The sequence below is a fragment of the Macaca mulatta genome, chromosome 10, assembly GCF_049350105.2.
Source record: "Macaca mulatta isolate MMU2019108-1 chromosome 10, T2T-MMU8v2.0, whole genome shotgun sequence".
Taxonomy (NCBI): domain Eukaryota; kingdom Metazoa; phylum Chordata; class Mammalia; order Primates; family Cercopithecidae; genus Macaca; species Macaca mulatta.
In genome coordinates this window covers 20,921,030-20,939,358 of record NC_133415.1, presented here as the reverse complement: position 1 = coordinate 20,939,358, position 18,329 = coordinate 20,921,030, and the positions used below count along the sequence as shown (strand labels likewise).

Genomic DNA, 18,329 nt, shown 5'->3' with positions numbered 1-18,329 from the left:
AGAGCAAAATACAGACCTCTCTTTGGTCACAGTTAAATGTTTTACCACATAGATACTTTCTAATCTCAGCTGAGTGTAAATAGTACTGTTACGAACATCTGTGCTTATTGTATTTATTTCTTTTGTCTGTTTGATCTATTGGTTACTAAAAAAGGTGAGCTAAAATTTCCCACTTTGGTGGTGGATTTGTAAATTCTCCTTGTAGTTTTCTTAATGTTCAACTTATATTTTGTGGCCATCTTATTTGGCTTAAAATGGTTAAATCTTAGTGAATTGAATATTTTATCAATACATAGTAACCTGCTGTTCCAGTCGCAGTTATTGCATCTCAAAATATAGTAGCTTAAAATGAGAACAGTTTTATTATCTTATGGTTTCTGTGGGTTAAAAATTGGTGATGGGCAGCTGGGTGCAGTGGCTCATGCCTGTAATCCCAGCACTTTGGGAGGCCAAAGCGGACGGATCACGAGGTCAGGAGCTCGAGACCATCCTGGCTAACACGGCGAAACCACGTCTCTACTAAAACTACAAAAAATTAGCCAGGCGTGGTGGTGGGCGCCTGTAGTCCCAGCTACTCGGGAGGCTAAGGCAGGAGAATGGGGTGAACCCGGGAGGCGGAGCTTGCAGTGAGCCAAGATGGCGCCACTGCACCCCAGCCTGGGTGACAGAGCGAGAGTCCGTTTCAAAAAAAAAAAAAAAGTGGGGATGGGCTCAGTTAAATGGTTCTGTGTTGACATCTTTTATGCAATAAAAACTGGAATAGTAGGGGCGTGGAAAAGCTGGGAGCTGGCTGGAGCTCTCTCTCTCCCTCTCTTCAGGTAATCTCAGGGTTTATCCCTATGGATTACCTTTGTGGATGTTTGGTCTTCTTCACAGTGTAGCCGCCTCAAGGCAGTTGTACTGCTTACATGACAGCTCAGTACTCCAGCTCAAGTGTTCCAGTGAGCAAGGTGGAAGTTGCATTTTCTTTTCTGACCTGGAGTTATGTATCATCACTTCTGCATTCTGCTACTGACAAGGATGTCACAAACCTGTCTAGATTCAAAGGGAGGGGAATTAGACTCATCTCTTCATGATGAATGACAAAATTATAGAAAACCATGTGGAACAGCTGGTATTGTTACAGACAGCTTTGAAAATACAATCTGACACATCCTCTTTATCTCTCTTAATGTTTGTTGCCAATGATTATTTGATCTAATTTTTTTTTTTTTTAAGATGGCGTCTCAGTCCATTGTCCAGGCTTGAGTGCAATGGCGCAATCTCAGCTCACAGCAGCGTTCACCTCCCGGGTTCCAGCAATTCTCCTGCCTCAGCCCCCTGAGTAGCTGGGATTACAGATGTGTGCCACCATGCCTGGCCCATTTTTGTATTTTTAATACAGACAGGGTTTCACCATGTTGGCCAGGCTGGTCTCGAACTCTTGCCCTCAAGTGATCTGCCTGCCTCAGCCTCCCAAAGTGCTTGGATTACAGGTGTGAGCCACTGCGCCCGGCCTCATTCATGTCTTTTTATGGCTTAATGGCTCACTTATTTTTATCACTGTTTTTATATATACAATATTTCATTGTATAGATGTACCACAATTTGTTTATGCATTCATTGAAGGACACCTCAGCTGCTTCCAGTTTTTAGCAGTTATGAATAAAGTGGTTATGATCTTTTTTTTTTTTTTTTAGACAGAATCTCGCTCTGTTGCCCAGGCTGGAGTGCAGTGGCACAATCTCAGCTCACTACAACCTCTGCCTCCCGGGTTCAAGTGATTCTCGTGCTTCAGCCTCCCAAGTAGCTGGGATTGCAGGCACACACCACCACACCCCGCAAATTTTTGTATTTTTAGTAGAGACGGGGTTTCACCATGTTGGTCAGGTTGGTCTTGATCTCCTGACCTTGTGGTCCACCCACCTCAGCCTCCCAAAGTGCTGGGATTACAGGCATGAACCACCACACCTGGCCCCCTCTTCTCTTTTCTTTTCTTTCCTTTTCTTTTCTTTTTCTTCTTTTCTTTTCTTTTCTTTTTTTTTTTTTTTTTTCTGATATGGTTTGTTTGGCTCTGTGTCCCCACCCAAGTCTCATCTTGAATTGTAATTTCTACTTGTTGAGGGAGAGACCTGGTGGGAGGTGACTGGATCATGGAGGTGGTTCCCCCATGCTGGTCTCGTGATAGAGAGGGAGTTCTCACAAGACCTGGTGGTTTTAAGTGTGGCACTTCCTCAGTCTTTCTCTCTCCTGCCACCTTGTGAAGAAGGTGCTTGCTTCTCCTTTGCCTTCTGCCATGATTGCAAGTTTTCTGAGGCCTCCCCAGCCATGCACAACTGTGAGTCAATTAAACCTCTTTCCTTTATAAATTACCGAATTGCAGGTATTTATTTATAGCAGTGTGAAAACTAACTAATACACTTCCTTTATTTTTTGAGATGGAGTGCCACCCGCCTCGGCCTCCCAAAGTGCTGGGATTACAGGTGTGAACCACTGTCTCCCTCCCCTTCCCTCCCCTCCCCTTTCCTTCCCTTCTCTTTTGATAAAGATAGGGTCTCACTATGTTGCCCAGGCTGGTCTCAAACTCCTGGCCTCAAGTGATCCTGCTGCTTTGGCCTCCCAAAGTGCTGGAGGTTACTGCACCCAGTCACTGCATCCAGACAATTATTTCTTTCATGGACCATGCCTTAGGTGTTGTATCTAAAAAGTCATCACCTCTTCTTGAAGTTTTATAGTTTTGTGTTTCATAGTTAGGTCTATTTTGAGTTAATTTTTTGTAAAAGGTATATGTCTAGGTTGATTTGTTTGTTTTGCATATAGACATCCAATTGTTCCTGCACCATTTGATGAAATGTCTTACTATTACACTAATAATGTCTTACTATTTGTCTTACCTTGAAAGTAATTTTGTGTGTGTGTGTGTGTGTGTGTGTGTGTGTGTGTGTGTCTGTGAAGGAGTCTCGCTCTGTTGTCCAGGCTGGAGTGCAGTGGTGCAATCTTGGCTCACTGCAACCTCCATCTCCTGGGTTCAAGCAATTCTCCAGCCTCAGCCTCCCAAGTAGCTGGGACTACAGGAGCCTGCCACCATGCCCAGCTAATTTTTTATTTTTAGTAGAGACCAGGTTTTGCCATGTTGGTCTCAAACTGCTGACCTCAGGTGATCCGCCCACCTCGGCCTCCCAAAGTGCTGGGATTACAGGCATGAGCCACCGTGCCGAGCCCCTTGAAAGTAATTTTAAACTCGCAGGCCCCCTAAAAGGGTCTTGGAGACTACCAGTCATCCAGTGACCACAGTTGGGAACCAATGCTCTAGTTGATGGGATTTTAAAAATGATTTTCTTTATCTTTGCTTTCTCTTTCTCCTTCTCCTCTTCCTCCTTTCTTTCTTTCTTTCTGTTTTTTTTTTTTTCTCTGAGACAGGGGTTTGCTCCGTCACCCAGGCTGGAATGCAATGGCATGATCTTGGCTCACTGCAACCTCCGGCCCCCAGGTTCAAGCGATTCTCTCACCTCAACCTCCCAAGTAGCTGGGATCACAGGCACGTGCCACAACGCCTGGCTAATTTTTGTATTTTTAGTAGAGATAGGATTTCACCATGTTGGTCAGGCTGGTCTCTAACTCCTGACCTCAGGTGATCCACCCGCCTCGGGTGCCCAAAGTGCTGGAATTACAGGCATGAGCCACCGCGCCTGGCCTTAAAATGTGATTTTAATAAGGCCGGGCGTGGTGGCTCACGCCTGTGATCCCAGCACTTTGGGAGGCTGAGACGGGTGGATCACGAGGTCAGGAAATCATGACCATCCTAGCTAACAGGATGAAAGCCCATCTCTACTAAAAAATAGAAAAAATTAGCCAGGCTTGGTGGCGGGCACCTGTAGTCCCAGCTACTCAGGAACCTGAGGCAGGAGAATGGCGTGAACCCGGGAGGCAGAGCTTGCAGTGAGCCGAGATCATACGACTGCACTCTGGCCTGGGCAACAGAGCGAGACTCTGTCTCAAAAATATATATATATGTGTATATATATATGAATATATGATTTTAATATATATACATTTATGTGTGTGTGTGTGTTAGCCAGGATGGTCTCGATCTCCTGACCTCATGATCCGCCCGTCTCGGCCTCCCAAAGTGCTGGGATTACAGGCTTGAGCCACTGCACCCAGCCATATATATACATTTTTAATCACTAAAATAGATATTTCATATAGAACCAGAATTGTGTATTTGTTATATCCATTCTTCTCATGCCATCTTTATGCATTCAATTTTATTTTTCTCTTTTGGGTTAATTATTAGGCTAGTCCTAGCCAAGTCAGCCTAAAACCACCAGAAACAAACCCAGTTGACCTATTCCAATGAGGGAAACCACCAAGTAAAGGAACTGCAGTGATCCGGCTGAACACAAGGAAAGGCTATTAAAGAATTGAGGGGAAGGGTGGAGTCCGGTGAAGTGTAAAGCAAGCAGTGTTTTGAGGTAAGCAGGCTCAAAGTATCACAGGGCGCTGTATGAAGGGTCAGCTTCAGGTCTGGATGGCAAAGTGGACTTAGAGTCTTGTTTCCTTGGAAACTACAAAGTTAAGAGAAATGTGGAATGCTGAGTCCAGAAACACCGTATCTGAGACTGCTTCTCTGTGTCAAAATGACATAGCTCTTCCAGGCAACAGTGGGATGTTCTATTCTTACTAATGGGATATCAAACAGCAAATTTCTGATCGCTTGTGATTTTAGGGGGAAAAATATAAATATCAGTAAAAAAGTAGTAGTCAAAGAACACAGGTATTAGGACACTTTACAGCTGTAGCATGCATGGCCTTGATAGAAATGTTTCCTGTTGGCTAGGCGTGCCGGCTCATGCCTGTAATCCTAGCACTTTGGGAGGCTAAGGCAGGCAGATCACTTGAGGTCAGGAGTCTGAGACCAGCCTGGCCAACAAGGTGAAATCCTGTCTCTACTAAAAATACAAAAGTTAGCTGGGGGTGGTGGCGAGAGCCTGTGATCTCAGCTACTTGAGACGTTGAGGCAGGAGAATCGCTTGAACCTGGGAAGAGGAGGTTGCAGTGAGCCGAGATCGTGCCATTGCACTCCAGCCTGGGCAACAGGAATGAGACCCTGTCTCAAAAAAAAAAAAAAGAAAAAGAAAAAAAAAAAGAGACAGAAAAAAAAAATGTTTCCTGTTGATGTTGCAGCTGGCTTTAGAGGTCTGTGTTATCCTAGTCTAGTGGGAGCACAGGCAGACTTTTACTTTCTCGTTCCAAGCTAGTTTTCATCACGAATAGAAATCTTGATCTGGCCAGGTACAGTGGTTCATGCCTGTAATCCCAGCTCTTTGGGAGGCTGAAACAGGAGGATCGCTTGAGCCCAGGAGTTCAAAAATAAAAAAATAGAAATCCTGATGCAAATGATGTAATCATTTTTGTTTTTCACATTCCCTGACCACATGACCTAAAATAGCACTACCCCTGACCAGTCACTCTATTTCTTTTTTAAATTTTGCTTTATTTTATTTTTAGGACAGGGTCTCCTTCTGTTGCCGAGACTGGAGTGCAGTGGTCTGATCTCAGCTCACTGCAACCTCAGCCTCCCGGGCTCAAATGATCCTCCCACTTGTAGCCTCCCAAGTAGCTGAGACTTACAGGCACACATCACCATCCCTGGCGATTTTTTTTTTTTTTTTTGTAGAATCAGGGTCTCACCATCTTGCCCAGACTGGTCTCAAACTCGTGGGCTCAAGCAATCCCCTGCCTTGGCTTCCCAAAGTGCTAGGATTACAGGCATGAGCCACCGTCACTCTGTTTCTAACATGTATGGGAAATGTGCTGTCCTCCTATTCCTACTCCCCCCACCCTCTGGCACTGAGTCCAGGTAGGCAGGCAGGGGGGTGTCTCTCTCCTTTACTTCGACACCCTCACAACCTTGGGGATCAGAAGTGACTCTCTGGAAAGATGCTGCTGCTTCTCACCAGAGGCTGACGATACGAAGGCCACCTCCATGGCCACCTCCTCCAGGCTGCCCTCCTGGAAATAGCAGGAATCATAATTGTTGTTACTGGAAACAGGCGGAGGGTTGGGGGAGCCAAGGCAGTCCCACCCAGGACCAAGGTGGCTCTATTGCACACACTTCGCCGTGGCTCCCCTGAAGGTCCAAACGTGGGGTTCTGCAGAAGCTGGGCTCCCCACTGACCTCCCCTCTTCCTCAGGACCTCCAAGGGTGCTCCTGCTAGTGGCCACATCTAGCCTTTCTGACTGGACAACCTATCTTTTAAAATTTTCAGATACTTCCGTAAACAGATGCACGTTGCTGTATTTATTTATGTCAAGAGCTTGGTTTGTGATAAGTCAAGCTCAAAAACAGATTGTCATAAAAGAGTGAACCTTGGCAATTTGCCATAAAATAATTACAATACAGATTGTACATGCAAATGATTAGAGATATTTTAAGGTCATAGTGTCTTCACAAATTGAGCTGAAAGGGAACTGTTAGAATGATCTTGCCTAACCCTCTCATCTCACATAGGAAGAACTATTTTAAACTCAGAGAGGTTAAGTGACCTGGCCAAGGTCACACAGCCACCACTAGTTAACTCATATACATTGATGCTCCTGTGGGACTGGGCAGATGAGGAATCTTTTGTTCTCTTTCCTGTCTGCAGGGATTTTTTTTGACGTTACTTTCCTAGTTCTGGCAAGTACCCCTGCTTCTGGTAGTTTTGTGTCTCAATTGATTCAATCTCATTCTTTATTTTATTTTATTTTTGACACAGGGTCTCACTTTGTCACCCAAGCTGGAGTGCAGTGGTATGATCTTAGCTCACTGCAGCCACCACCTCCTGGGTTCAAGCAATTCTTCTGCCTCAGCCCCCCAAGTAGCTGGGATTACAGGCATCCGCCACCACGCCCTGTTAATTTTTTTTTTTTTTTTTTTTTGTAGAGACAGTGTTTCCCCATGTTGCCCGGGCTAATCTCAAACTCCTGGGCTCAAGTGATCTGCCTGCCTCAGCCTCTCAAAGTGCTAGGATTACAGGCGTGAGCCACTGTGCCCAGCCTTAATCCTATTCTTTAACTTGTTTTGTTTTGTTCTCTCCAGGAGGCTCCCAGCTCTTTCAGATTGGTTGAGAAAAGTGGCCTGGCTGGTCTGGGGCCAGCGGCACCCCTCCCTCCCCCAAACTGCCCAACTCCCCCACCCCTGCAATCCCCTCCTCCACCACCAAGGGGGGTGGTGCTGAAAAACAACTGACTCCAGCAGTGCTGCTCACGTGACCACTGCAGCTGCAGCTCCCGTTCTGCTCCTTGTCCTGGGCTAGGTGGGCACTACCAGGGGCTCCTTCTGTAAGGAGTACTAGGTAGGCACCCGGTCCTGCCGATCCACCACTGGAACAGCTAAGGGGACAGCAGACAGGCACGGTCGGACAGACTTGGCAGATCAGACGTCAGGCCCTCTGCGCTAGTCCCGGGCTCTTTAAGCAGGAACGTGGATGGCCTCAAGATGTCTCACATGGTCCCACTCACCCTCCTCCTCCCTTTGTTCCCTGCCTCCAGGAGGGCTGCTCTGCCCTTCCTTCCTCTGTTCTTTGGCCTTCTGTTCCCTGCCACCACAGACCTTTCCACCCTCTCTCTCTGCTGACTTAGCAGCGCATTGCAGGCCTGGAGGATTAATCAGTGACAGGAAGCTGCCTGTCTCGGAGCGGTGACCGGCTGTGGTCAGGAGAGCCTCAGCAGGGCCAGCCCCAGGAGTCTCTCCCGATTCCGGATCACTGCTCACCCACCTGCTGCTGCCATGAGGCACCTTGGGGCCTTCCTCTTCCTTCTGGGGGTCCTGGGGGCCCTCGCTGAGATCTGTGGTGAGTAACTCGCCTCTGTCCTGTGCCTTGTTCCTTCTGGGTCCTTAGGAGGGTGACTGGGGCATAGGATGGGGGAACTTACCTGCCCCTCTGGGCTCCCATAGCAGTTTGGACTTAGCTGGACCTCAGCATTTAACACATCGTATTGCGACTGATTATATGTCTGACTCCTCACCAGACAAGATCTCCTCCGTTAATTCAGTCTTTAGTTCACACATTCGTTCAGCACATAGTTACTGAGCCTTTTCTGTGTCAGGCCCAGTGTTAGCCTTTGGGGAATGTGCAAGGCGTGAGACAAGTCTAATTCCTGCCATCCTAGAGCTTGTGTTCTGGGGAAGGGGGACAGACAAAAGAAATCAATGGTTAGGTGCTCCCACCTGAAATCCCAGCATTTTGGAAGGCTGAGGCGGGAGGATCGCTTGAGTTCAACAGTTCGAGATCAGCCTGGGCAACATAGGGAGACCCCATCTCTACAAAAAATAAAAAAAATTTAAAAATAGCTGGGCATGGGGAAGACTTTCTGAGGACCGAGAGGGAACATGGGAGCTGAGACTCGAAGGAAGAAAAGGAGCTGGCAGGAAAGGAATGGGGGACACACATTCTAGGCAGCAGGAAGTGAGTCTTCAGAGGTCCTGCCTGCTCCAGCTCTGTGCCCCACGGGGTCTCTTGGAGCACACTGTCTCCTGGGACCTGTCTGTGAGTCTGAGCTCAGAGGCTCAGGGCTGCTCCTTCAGACAGGAGGCAGAAGGCAGGCTTCGGGACTCTGGGCCGCCCACGCCTCTTTTCCCCTCCTCTGCACCTAGGATTATGCTCAGCAATACACTTTCACCACCGTGGGCTCTTGTAACTCTGGGGAAACCCTGAGAGGTGGGTGCAGTCATATCCAGGTGTCAAGTAAAGAAGTCGAGGGTTGGAGGGGCTGAGTGACTCGCTCAGGGTGCTCCACCTTTACCAGAGCTTTGCTGAACTTAGTTTTTTAGAACTTTTCTTTTTTTGTTTTGTTTTTTGTTGAGACAGGTTCTCACTCTGTTGCCCAGGCTGGAGTGCAGTGGCACGATCTTGGCTCACTGCAACCTCTGCCTCGCGGGTTCAAGTGATCCCCCCACCTCAGCCTCCCAAGTAGCTGGGAACTACATGTGCATACCACCATGCTCGGCTAATTTTTGTATTTTTTGTAGAGACAGGGTTTCGCCATGTTGCCCAGGCTGGTCTCGAACTCCTGGGCTCAAGTGATACTCTTGCTTTGGCCTCCCAAATTGCTGGGATTACAGGCGTGAGCCACTGTGCCCAGCCAGAACTCCAAGCCTCTCATCTGTGTTCCATAAATAAATCAGACTCCTCAGGTCTGGGCCCAGGAACCCCAGCTCTTGGTTCATGTCTGGACAGTTTCCCAGGGGAGTTCTGGGTTCAACCAGCCAGAACTTTCCCTCCTGCAGACCTGGCTGGCCTGGTCCTCAGCCTTGGACACTTAGTCCATTAGCCTGACCTCACAGGAACCCCCATCCCTTGGGGTCTGGGGAACCTTGAACTGGGATTTGGGGTGCAAATATCTGTGCTGAGTCACTTGATTGTGCCCAGCCTCATTCCTTTACCTGTAAAATGGGCTAAGAATGCTCCCCTGCCTTCCTCCTTGGTGTAGTACAAGGGAGGATCCCATGACACCTGCTCTTCCAGTTTAAAGTTCTGTGTGTGTATTGTGAAATTGACAGGGATCACTGCACAAACGCTAATGCAAAGTGGGCTCCTGTGCTTCCTTTTCTCCTTCTTCTTCTTCTTCTTTTTTAAAAAATTTTCTTATAGAGATGAGGTCTCACTATATTGCACGGGGTTGGTTTCAAACTCCTAGGGTCAAGCGATCCTCCCACCTTGGCCTCCCAAAGTGCTGGTATTATAGGCATGAGCCACTCTGTCTGGCTCCTGTGCTTGTGAATGTCAACAGCAATCAGCCCTTAGCTGGCCTGGCTGGGCTGGTAGGGCAAGAGCTCACCCAGGGCTGCTTTTATTACCCTAGGTGAATCTGCCTGTCCCCTTCCTTCTAAGGAGGCTGCTCTGTGGTTGTCAGTCTCTCCCTTTACAGCTGGATCCTGGTCTTTCAGTTTCTAACCCTGTGCTGACTAATCGTGCTGGAGGTGAGAGCCCAGGGTGAGGTCAGGGAACTCCCTTGCGAGTTTCAAGAAAAGGGAGAAGGAAAGAGAGGTGAGGAGGCACAGATGACCAGAGGGACACAGGCTGGGGGAGACTGAGACAGACCCAGAGAGCCTCAGAGACATTGAGGGAGAGAGACAGAGAAATGGAGATAGACATCAAAATTGGTTCTGAGTGAGAGAAAGGGAAAAAAGCAACCCCCCAGTCTCTCTTCATTAACATCTGGTGAGAAACCAGCCATGTGCTCTGGTCTGGGCCCACACAGCAAAGGATTATGTAGGGGTTCATGCTAGTGGATGGCTACCTTATAGCAACAGATATCTGGAGCTGTCGGGAAAACAGACACGAGGTTGTGGGACCCAAACCCACAGAGATGGAGCTGTGTTCTAGGAGCTCTGGTCCTCGCACCAGGAGGCCCAGGAGGCAGATGAGGCATCTTGCAACAGCTCCTTTTCTTAGTCCCCTGGGATATGGCACAGTGGAGGCCACCATCAGGCAGCTGGAGCCCAGCAGCAACTGGGAGGCAGTAAACGGGGACAGAAAGTCCAAGGTGCCTCCAAGGCAAACTACTCTAAATTACCCTGTGCTGAGCTCAGGTCCCTTGGAACTATCCGTAAGGCTTCCACTTCCAGGGTGTTTCAGTATTTTGGTTGCACAGCTTCAAATAAATACAACTGCAACAGGTAAATGGCTGCAAAAGCTGTGGCTGTTTTCTAAGAGCTCATCTCACAATCTCAGATCCTCTTCACTTAAACAGAGATAGCAGGAAAAGCATTATTTTGAGATCTTCATGGAGGAAGTTCACCAGGCAGCCTCAGTTCAGCAGCTGGAAGTCTGTGTTGTTTGAACATTTGATGTGTAACATGTTGTGCATGTGGGCCGATGTTTTTGTAAACAGGTAGTGCACACATTCAGCAGGGCACCAGAGAGCAGGGGCTTTGCAGTTAGTTCCATCCTTGGCTCTGCAGCCTTGTGTAAGACATGACATGACTTTGAACTTCTGTTTCCTCTTTTGTGCAAAGCAATGATGACAGTATCTACATCACAGGACTGGCATGAGGACCAAGTGAGATTGGGCAAGGTGCCTGGGCACACCCCACAGCTTGGCATACAGTCTCACCGTCACCGCTGATGGGCAGAGTGGTTGCCTGGCAATAGCATCCTCTACCTTCAGCCTGCCACCTCTTTCACTGGCTGGCTCCAACTGCTCTTTTGGGATACATGCTTCCCTCCTTTTTCCCTCCCACTGCCTTTCAGTATGGCTGCAGTTCCCCCTGCAAGTTGGTGTGTGCTGGATGGAGGTGGGGGTGAGGACATGTATTCCCTGGGGAAGGCCCTGGTAACGTCAAAGCACTTCTTTGCTGGTGGCCTGGCCCTGTGACCTCACTTGCACCATTTTCTTTCCTAAGAAATACCAGAGGTGGACAGCCATCTGGTAGAGAAGTTGGGCCAGCACCTCTTGCCTTGGATGGACCGGCTTTCCCCGGAGCACCTGAACCCCAGCATCTATGTGGGCCTGCGCCTCTCCAGCCTGCAGGCGGGGACCAAGGAGGACCTCTACCTGCACAGCCTCAAGCTTGGTTACCAGCAGTGCCTCCTAGGGTATTACCACAGTCTCTTCAATGGAGGGCCTTTCTCTGTGTATAGAATGAAGGGGTTGGTTGGATTAGATCAGAGATGCTAATGCAGGGCTCCTCTTGCTACTACTGCCCCTCCTCAGTGATGTCTGAGGCAGACATCGCTAATCCATGGCTGTACTCTTTTTTTGATAATCCCAGGAGCAGCATCTGACTCTGTACTCCCTTAGTGTGCCTGAGGTAGACATCACTAATCGATGACTGCAGTCTTCCACATTAAGCCTAGAAGCAGCGTCTGACTCTGTGTGCTCCCCTCCCATGCATGAGGCAGACATCACTAATCCATGACCACACTCTTTCATACTGAGTCCAGAAGCAGCATCTTTTTTTTTTTCTTTTTTTTTTTTCTCACTCTGTTGCCTAGGCTGGAGTGCAGTGGCACAATCTTGGCTCACCCCAACCTCCACCTCCCAGGTTCAAGTGATTCTTGTGCCTCAGCCACCTGACTAGCTGGGATTACAGGCATATGCCACCATGCCCAGCTAATTTTTGTATTTTTGGTAGAGACAGGGTTTTACCATGTTGGCCAGGCTGGTCTTGAACTCCTGACCTCAGGTAATTTGCCTGCCTTGGCCTCCCAAAGTGTTGGAATTATAGGCATAAGCCACTGCACCAACCCAAAAGCAGCATCTTTCTGTACTCCCTTTTCAAGAGGCATTACAGAGAGGCCTGTTTTGGAGTTTGAATGAGAGGTAAATAATCAGGGGCAGTCATGAAGCGCCTCTTCCTCAGACTCCCTCTTGAGAAGTGGATGCAGGGGTGGCAAGAAAAGAAGGCCAGGCATAGTTGCTCATACCTGTAATCCCAACATTTTGGGAGGCTGAGGCAGGAGGATTGCTTGAGCTCAGGAGTTCGAGACCAGCCTAGGCAACATATTGAGACCACGTCTCTTAAAAAAAAAAAAGAAAGAAAGAAACAAAAATTAAAAAAAATTAGCTAGGCGTAGTGACACATGCCTGTGGTCCCAGCTTCTCCGGAGGCTAAGGTGGGAGGATCTTTTGAGGCCAGGAGAACAAGGCTACAATGAGCTATGATGGCACCACTGTACTCCAGCCTGGGAGACAGTGAGATCCTATCTCAGTAAAAAAAATAAAAATCTGGCCGGGCATGATGGCTCACGCCTGTAATCCCAGCTACTCGGGAGGCCAAGGCAGGAGAATCACTTGAACTCGGGAGGCGGAGGTTGAGGTGAGCTGAGATCGCGCCACTGCACTCCAGCCTGGGCAACAAGAGCGAAACTCTGTCTCAAAGAAAATAAATAAATAAAATTAAAAAATGAAAAAGAAAGGAGGGGGCATGTGGGTGAAGTATGGACAAAATAGTGGGGCAGGCACAGGTGATTTGGATGCAGGAGCCCTCGGAGTTTATCCTTGAATCTAATTGTTCATCTTTATTAAATATTTGTGGCATACACCTCACAACAATATAGCTAACACACCTACTTTTGGTGCTTTTATTAACGCTTCCCACTGTTAAGATTTTTTCCACTTTGTGATGCTGGTGGGGTGGGTGCTCCAAGCAGGCTTACTGCGTGGCACTTTCTCACAAAGCCATTAACTGGCCTTGTCCTAGGTCTGCCCTCAGCGAGGATGACAGTGACTGCCACGGCAAGCCTTCCATGGGCCAGCTGGCCCTCTACCTGCTCGCTCTCAGGGCCAACTGCGAGTTTGTTGGGGGCCACAAGGGGGACAGGCTGGTCTCACAGCTCAAGCGGTTCCTGGAGGATGAGAAGCGGGCCATTGGTGAGCAGACACCATTGGCTGGGGGTAGGGAGCACCTGGGAGGGCTCATCAGATTATATTCTCTAGTGAAAATCAGAACTTTGGGTTTTCTCCCCAGGCGTCTTTCCCACCATCCATTCTGCCCGTCTCACTGCCCACGTCAAGGCTTGAACCTGTCCCCATAGTCATCCTTGATCCAGCCTTTCCCACGCTGCACACACTCTATTGACAGGTGTTTTCTGTTTTGTGTTTTTTGGTTTTTTTTTTTGAGACGGAGTTTTGTTCTTGTTGCCCAGGCTGGCGTACAATGGTATGATCTCAGCTCACTGCAATCTCCGCCTCCTGGGTTCAAGCGATTCTCTTGCCTTAGCCTCCCGAGTACCTGGGATTACAGGCATGCACCACCACACCCAGCTAATTTTGTATTTTTAGTAGAGATGGGGTTTCTCCATGTTGGTCAGGCTGGTCTTGAACTCCCGACCTCAGGTGATCCGCCTGCCTCAGCCTCCCAAGGTGCTGGGATTACAGGCATCAGCCACTGTGCCCGGCCCATTGGCAAGTCTTGTATTGGCAAGCCACCAAGATTGACTTGATTATCCACCTTCGGGACAACTGGACAGCCTGCTTATGACTTACGCCTTTGTCTCTACTAGCTCTCCTGCCCTGACTTGACCCAGCACACAACAGCCAGAGCCAGCCTTTTCAATATAAACCTGATCTTGCTGGCACTGTTTAAACTCTGCAGGGGCGCCTTACTGCTCTGTGGCCCAGCCTGTCTACCTTGCCTTCTCCCCAGCTCTGCTCATCTGTTTTCTGCCTCCCACACACACCTGCCCTCTGTGGGCTCCGGCCATACGGCTCTTTCTCATTTCTCAACTCATAAGCCGGTGTCTTCATACAGGCTCCCTCCATCTGGACTGGCTCCCCGACGTGCAGTTCACTCCTGCTCTACCTTTGGCTCTGCCTCCACCCATCCCCAGCCCTCTCCAGCATTACTTCCTTGGAGGATCCTGTCTTGACTTCCCAGCCGCCCAAATATCACTACTTGGTCTGCATTCCCATTACGATTGCAGTCTCATGAGCAATTGCTATGGTTGAGGCCTGAACTGCGCAGTGCCCATCTGCCATGGGTCTCCTGCTTCCTCTAAGCCCAGTGAGACGCACAGTGAGACCTCAGCACGTATGGGCTGAGGCAGTGAAGGAATGAAGGATCCCATGACCCAAAGGAGTGTATTGGAAAGTGCAGACCAGGGGTCCCATGCGCTGGTGGGGCTGGCTGCTGGGTGGGGGCAGAGAGGCAACCACTTGGTTTTTTTTTCCCTCCGAGGCCATGATCACAAGGGCCACCCCCACACTAGCTACTACCAGTATGGCCTGGGCATTCTGGCCCTGTGTCTCCACAAGAAGCGGGTCCATGGCAGCGTGGTAGACAAACTCCTGTATGCTGTGGAACCTCTCCACCAGGGCCACCACTCTGTGGGTGAGTAGGTCAGACCCTACTGAGGCCAGGCTGGCACTCCCTCAGTCCCCAGGCCTGCACTGATGACCTCCATACCCTGGCCCCACACTCACCTTTCCTTGGGACCCCTCCGTATCAAGTCTTTTAGGGGTGAATTGGTGGGGCTTATGGGTGATGCTCCAGCTGTGAGTCAGCTTTGGAGCTGGTAGGTGGATATCTTGAGGCCAGGAGTTCAAGACCAGGCCGGACAACATGGTAAAACCCCATCTCTACTAAAAATACGAAAGTTAGCTGGGCATGGTGGCACATGCCTATAGTCCCAGCTACTCGGGAGGCTGAGGCAGCAGAATCACTTGAACCTGGGAAGCGGAGGCTGCAGTGAGTAGAGATCACACCACTGCCTTGGGTAACAGAGTGAGACTCTGTCTCAAAAAATAAAAAATAAAATAAAACTCCCCTAGTGATTCCAACGTGTGGCCAAGTTTGGAAATAGGTGGTATAGGGTCAAGTCCTCTCGGGCCTCCCTCCTCCAGTCCTTCTCCCTAACCTCTAGCCCTCAAGTTGCAGAGTGATCAGCCAAACCAGTTTGCCCAGAAATGAGCAGTTTCCTGGGACATAGGATTTTCAGGGTCCAGATAAGGAAAGTCTTGGGCAGACCAGGTTGAGTTGGTGCCCTCAGCTGATCTGACCATGTTGCCCTTCTTCTCCAAGCCCTCCTGTGGTTGCCCATAGCTACAAGGGCCTGACTCTCAAGCCCCCACCTGTCCTGGCCCCTTGGCTCTCCAGCTCATCACGTGTTCTGTTCCCCCCTTCAAGACACAGCTGCCATGGCAGGCTTGGCATTCACCTGTCTGAAGCGCTCAAACTTCAACCCTGGTCGGAGACAACGGATCGCCATGGCCATCAAGACGGTACAAGAGAAGATCTTGAAGGCCCAGACCCCCGAGGGCCACTTTGGGAATGTCTACAGCACCCCATTGGCATTACAGGTGGGAAAGAGACTCTGGAGCCATGGCCACCCTGGGGAACAGTGAGCGGGGAGTGTTCAGGGGCTGGAGCACCTAGCCCCTCCCCACCGGCTGACCTCCTCCCTCTCTTCCCCACTCTATCACCAGTTGCTCATGACCTCCTCCATGCCTGGGGCAGAGCTGGGAACAGCATGTCTCAAGGCGAGCGTTGCTTTGTTGGCCAGTCTGCAGGACGGAGCCTTCCAGAATGCTCTCATGATTTCCCAGCTGCTGCCTGTTCTGAACCACAAGACCTACATTGATCTGATCTTCCCAGACTGCCTGGCACCACGAGGTAGCCCAGCCTTTTGTGGAAGTACAGCCCTTTACAATCTGCTGCGCACGCGTTGACGTCCCAGTGAGGGGAGGGTGCTTCGTCCTGATTTGCTGAGTCTGCACAAGTTTGTGGGTGTGCATGGGACACAGCAGCCAAAATGTGGTCACAGCTTCTGGAAGCTGACAGTGTGGGGAGGAAGACATTAAATGGAGAGCCCTGGGCATACCGCTTGTGTGATACCCAGTACAGACATGTTTGAGTGAATGGATGAATGAATGAAGGAATGAATGAGGAGAGACACATTTTGGTTAACTCTAATACAACATGATAAGCCCCAGTAGCAGCATGATCCAGGCTTCCTCTGAGAAAGGGGCTAAGGAGGTGATTGGATTTGCCAATTAAGAATGGAGAAGGAGGCCAGGTGCAATGGCTCATGCTTGTAATCCCAACAATTTGGGAGGCCAAGGCAGGTGGCTCACCTGGGGTCAGGAGTTTAAGACCAGCCTGGCTAACATGGCAAAACTCCATCTATTAAAAATACAAAAAAGTAGCCGGGTGTGGTGGCGAGTGCCTGTAATCCCAGCGACTCAGGAGGCTGAGGCAAGAGAATCACTTGAACCCCAGAGGTGGAGGTTGCAGTGAACTGAGATTGCGCCATTGCACTCCAGTCTGGGTGACAGAGTGAGACTCTGTCTCAAAAAAAAATAAATAAATAAAAAATAAAAAAAAAAAAACATAAAAAAGAAGAAAAGAATGGAGAAGAAGGAGGCTGGACACAGCGGCTCGTGCTTGTAATCCTAGCACTCTGGGAAGCTGAGGCGGGTGGATTGCCTGAGCCCAGGAGTTTGAGACCAGGCTAGGCAAGATGGTGAAACCCTGTCTCTACTAAAATACAAAAGATTAGCCAGGTGTGGTGGTTGATGCCTATAATTCCAGCTACTAGGGAGGCCGAGGCACAAGAATCACTTGAACCTGGGAGGCAGAGGTTGCAGTGAGCCGAGATCGCGCCATGGCACTCCAGCCTGGGCGACAGTATGAGACTCTGTCTCCAAAAAAAAAAAACAAGAATGGATAGAGTAGAGCCGAGAAGAGGCAGCAAGAACAAAGACACAGAGGTGCACAGAGTTTGAAGGAATTTTGAGGAATCGTCTTGCAAAAGAATGGGATCTGGGAGAATGATGGAGTGGAAGGCAGATGAATGAAGGGGAGGTGAGCCCATCAGGGTAACAGAGACGCATTGTGAACAAATACATGTTCTAGAAAGAGCCCTCTGGAGTGCTAGGTGCCAGAGAGGTGGGAGGAAGGATACTGGAAGCAGAGGAACCAGTGAGGGGCCTGATCATGGGTGGTGGGAGATGTGGGGAATGAGGGACAGGGGAGGCTGGGATGGAAGCCAGGTTTCAGCTGAGCAGGTGGTGGTGGCATTGATGGAGATGAGGACTTGGGGAAGGACAAGGTCCAGATGTCTTTGAGGGAAGACAGGAAGACAAATATCCAGGATCCCTGTCCTCACACCAACTACCCCTTCCTTTCTCCCTGGCACAGTCATGTTGGAACCAGCTGCTGAGACCATTCCTCAGACCCAAGAGGTCATCAGTGTCACACTGCAGGTGCTTAGCCTCTTGCTGCCATACAGACAATCCATCTCTGTTCTTGCCGGGTCCACCGTGGAAGATGTCCTGAAGAAGGCCCATGAGTTAGGAGGATTCACGTGAGACTCCCACCTCCCAGTCCTCACCCCCACCCCAGCCCCACATGCCTGATACAGGGTCACGGAAGAGACAGGGGACAGAGGAGAGGGTTCCCTCGGGAGAGACACTGGCCCTGCTTTTGCTTCTACCTGCTCCACTCCTTTGTTGCCCATGGTGTTATGGAAACAGGGAGCCATAGGCCAGCATTGTCATTGAGAGAGCAGGCTCTGGAGGCAGAACCCCCCAGTTGGAATCCCAGCTCTAACCAGCTAGGTTCCAGGTAGGCACCCACAATTCACTGAGGAGAACAGTTGTGCCCCCTCCCTGCAGGGCCAGTATGAGGAGTCCGGGAGTTAGTACACATAGAGATGGTGGCATGTGCTTTTTATATGTGCAAGTTCCAGCACGTAGCAAGCGCTCAACACAGCGTTTCTTTCATCAGAGTGAGAACTGCTTTTTGTTTGTTTGTTTGTTTTTAAAAGACAGGGTCTCACTCTGTCACCCAGGCTGGAGTGTAGTGGTGCAATCACGGCTCACTGCAGCCTCAAACTCTGGGGATGAAGCAACTCTACTGT

At 49.6% G+C, this 18,329-nt stretch overlaps 1 protein-coding gene across 12 annotated transcripts in view; it reads left to right on the top strand.

Annotated features, from left to right (window-relative positions):
* Positions 1-18,329, top strand: part of TCN2 (transcobalamin 2) — a 41,527-nt gene that overhangs the window by 13,107 nt on the left and 10,091 nt on the right. For 3 of the 12 annotated variants that reach the window (XR_013399276.1, XR_013399278.1, XR_013399277.1), the window contains exons 1-7: positions 7,543-7,817; positions 11,372-11,564; positions 13,172-13,341; positions 14,648-14,800; positions 15,596-15,768; positions 15,895-16,081; positions 17,609-18,327. Coding sequence is in view for 9 of the 12 variants with exons in the window: in XM_077949982.1 (XP_077806108.1) it covers positions 7,754-7,817; positions 11,372-11,564; positions 13,172-13,341; positions 14,648-14,800; positions 15,596-15,768; positions 15,895-16,081; positions 17,609-17,774 (1,106 nt within the window). In the remaining 3 variants the exon portion in view is untranslated. Of the gene's footprint in view, positions 1-7,220; positions 7,320-7,542; positions 7,818-8,714; positions 8,789-11,274; positions 11,565-13,171; positions 13,366-14,571; positions 14,801-15,595; positions 15,769-15,894; positions 16,082-17,608; positions 18,328-18,329 lie in introns of those variants that run through there. The other 9 variants (XM_077949983.1, XM_077949982.1, XM_077949984.1 and 6 more) reach the window with 9 other exon arrangements.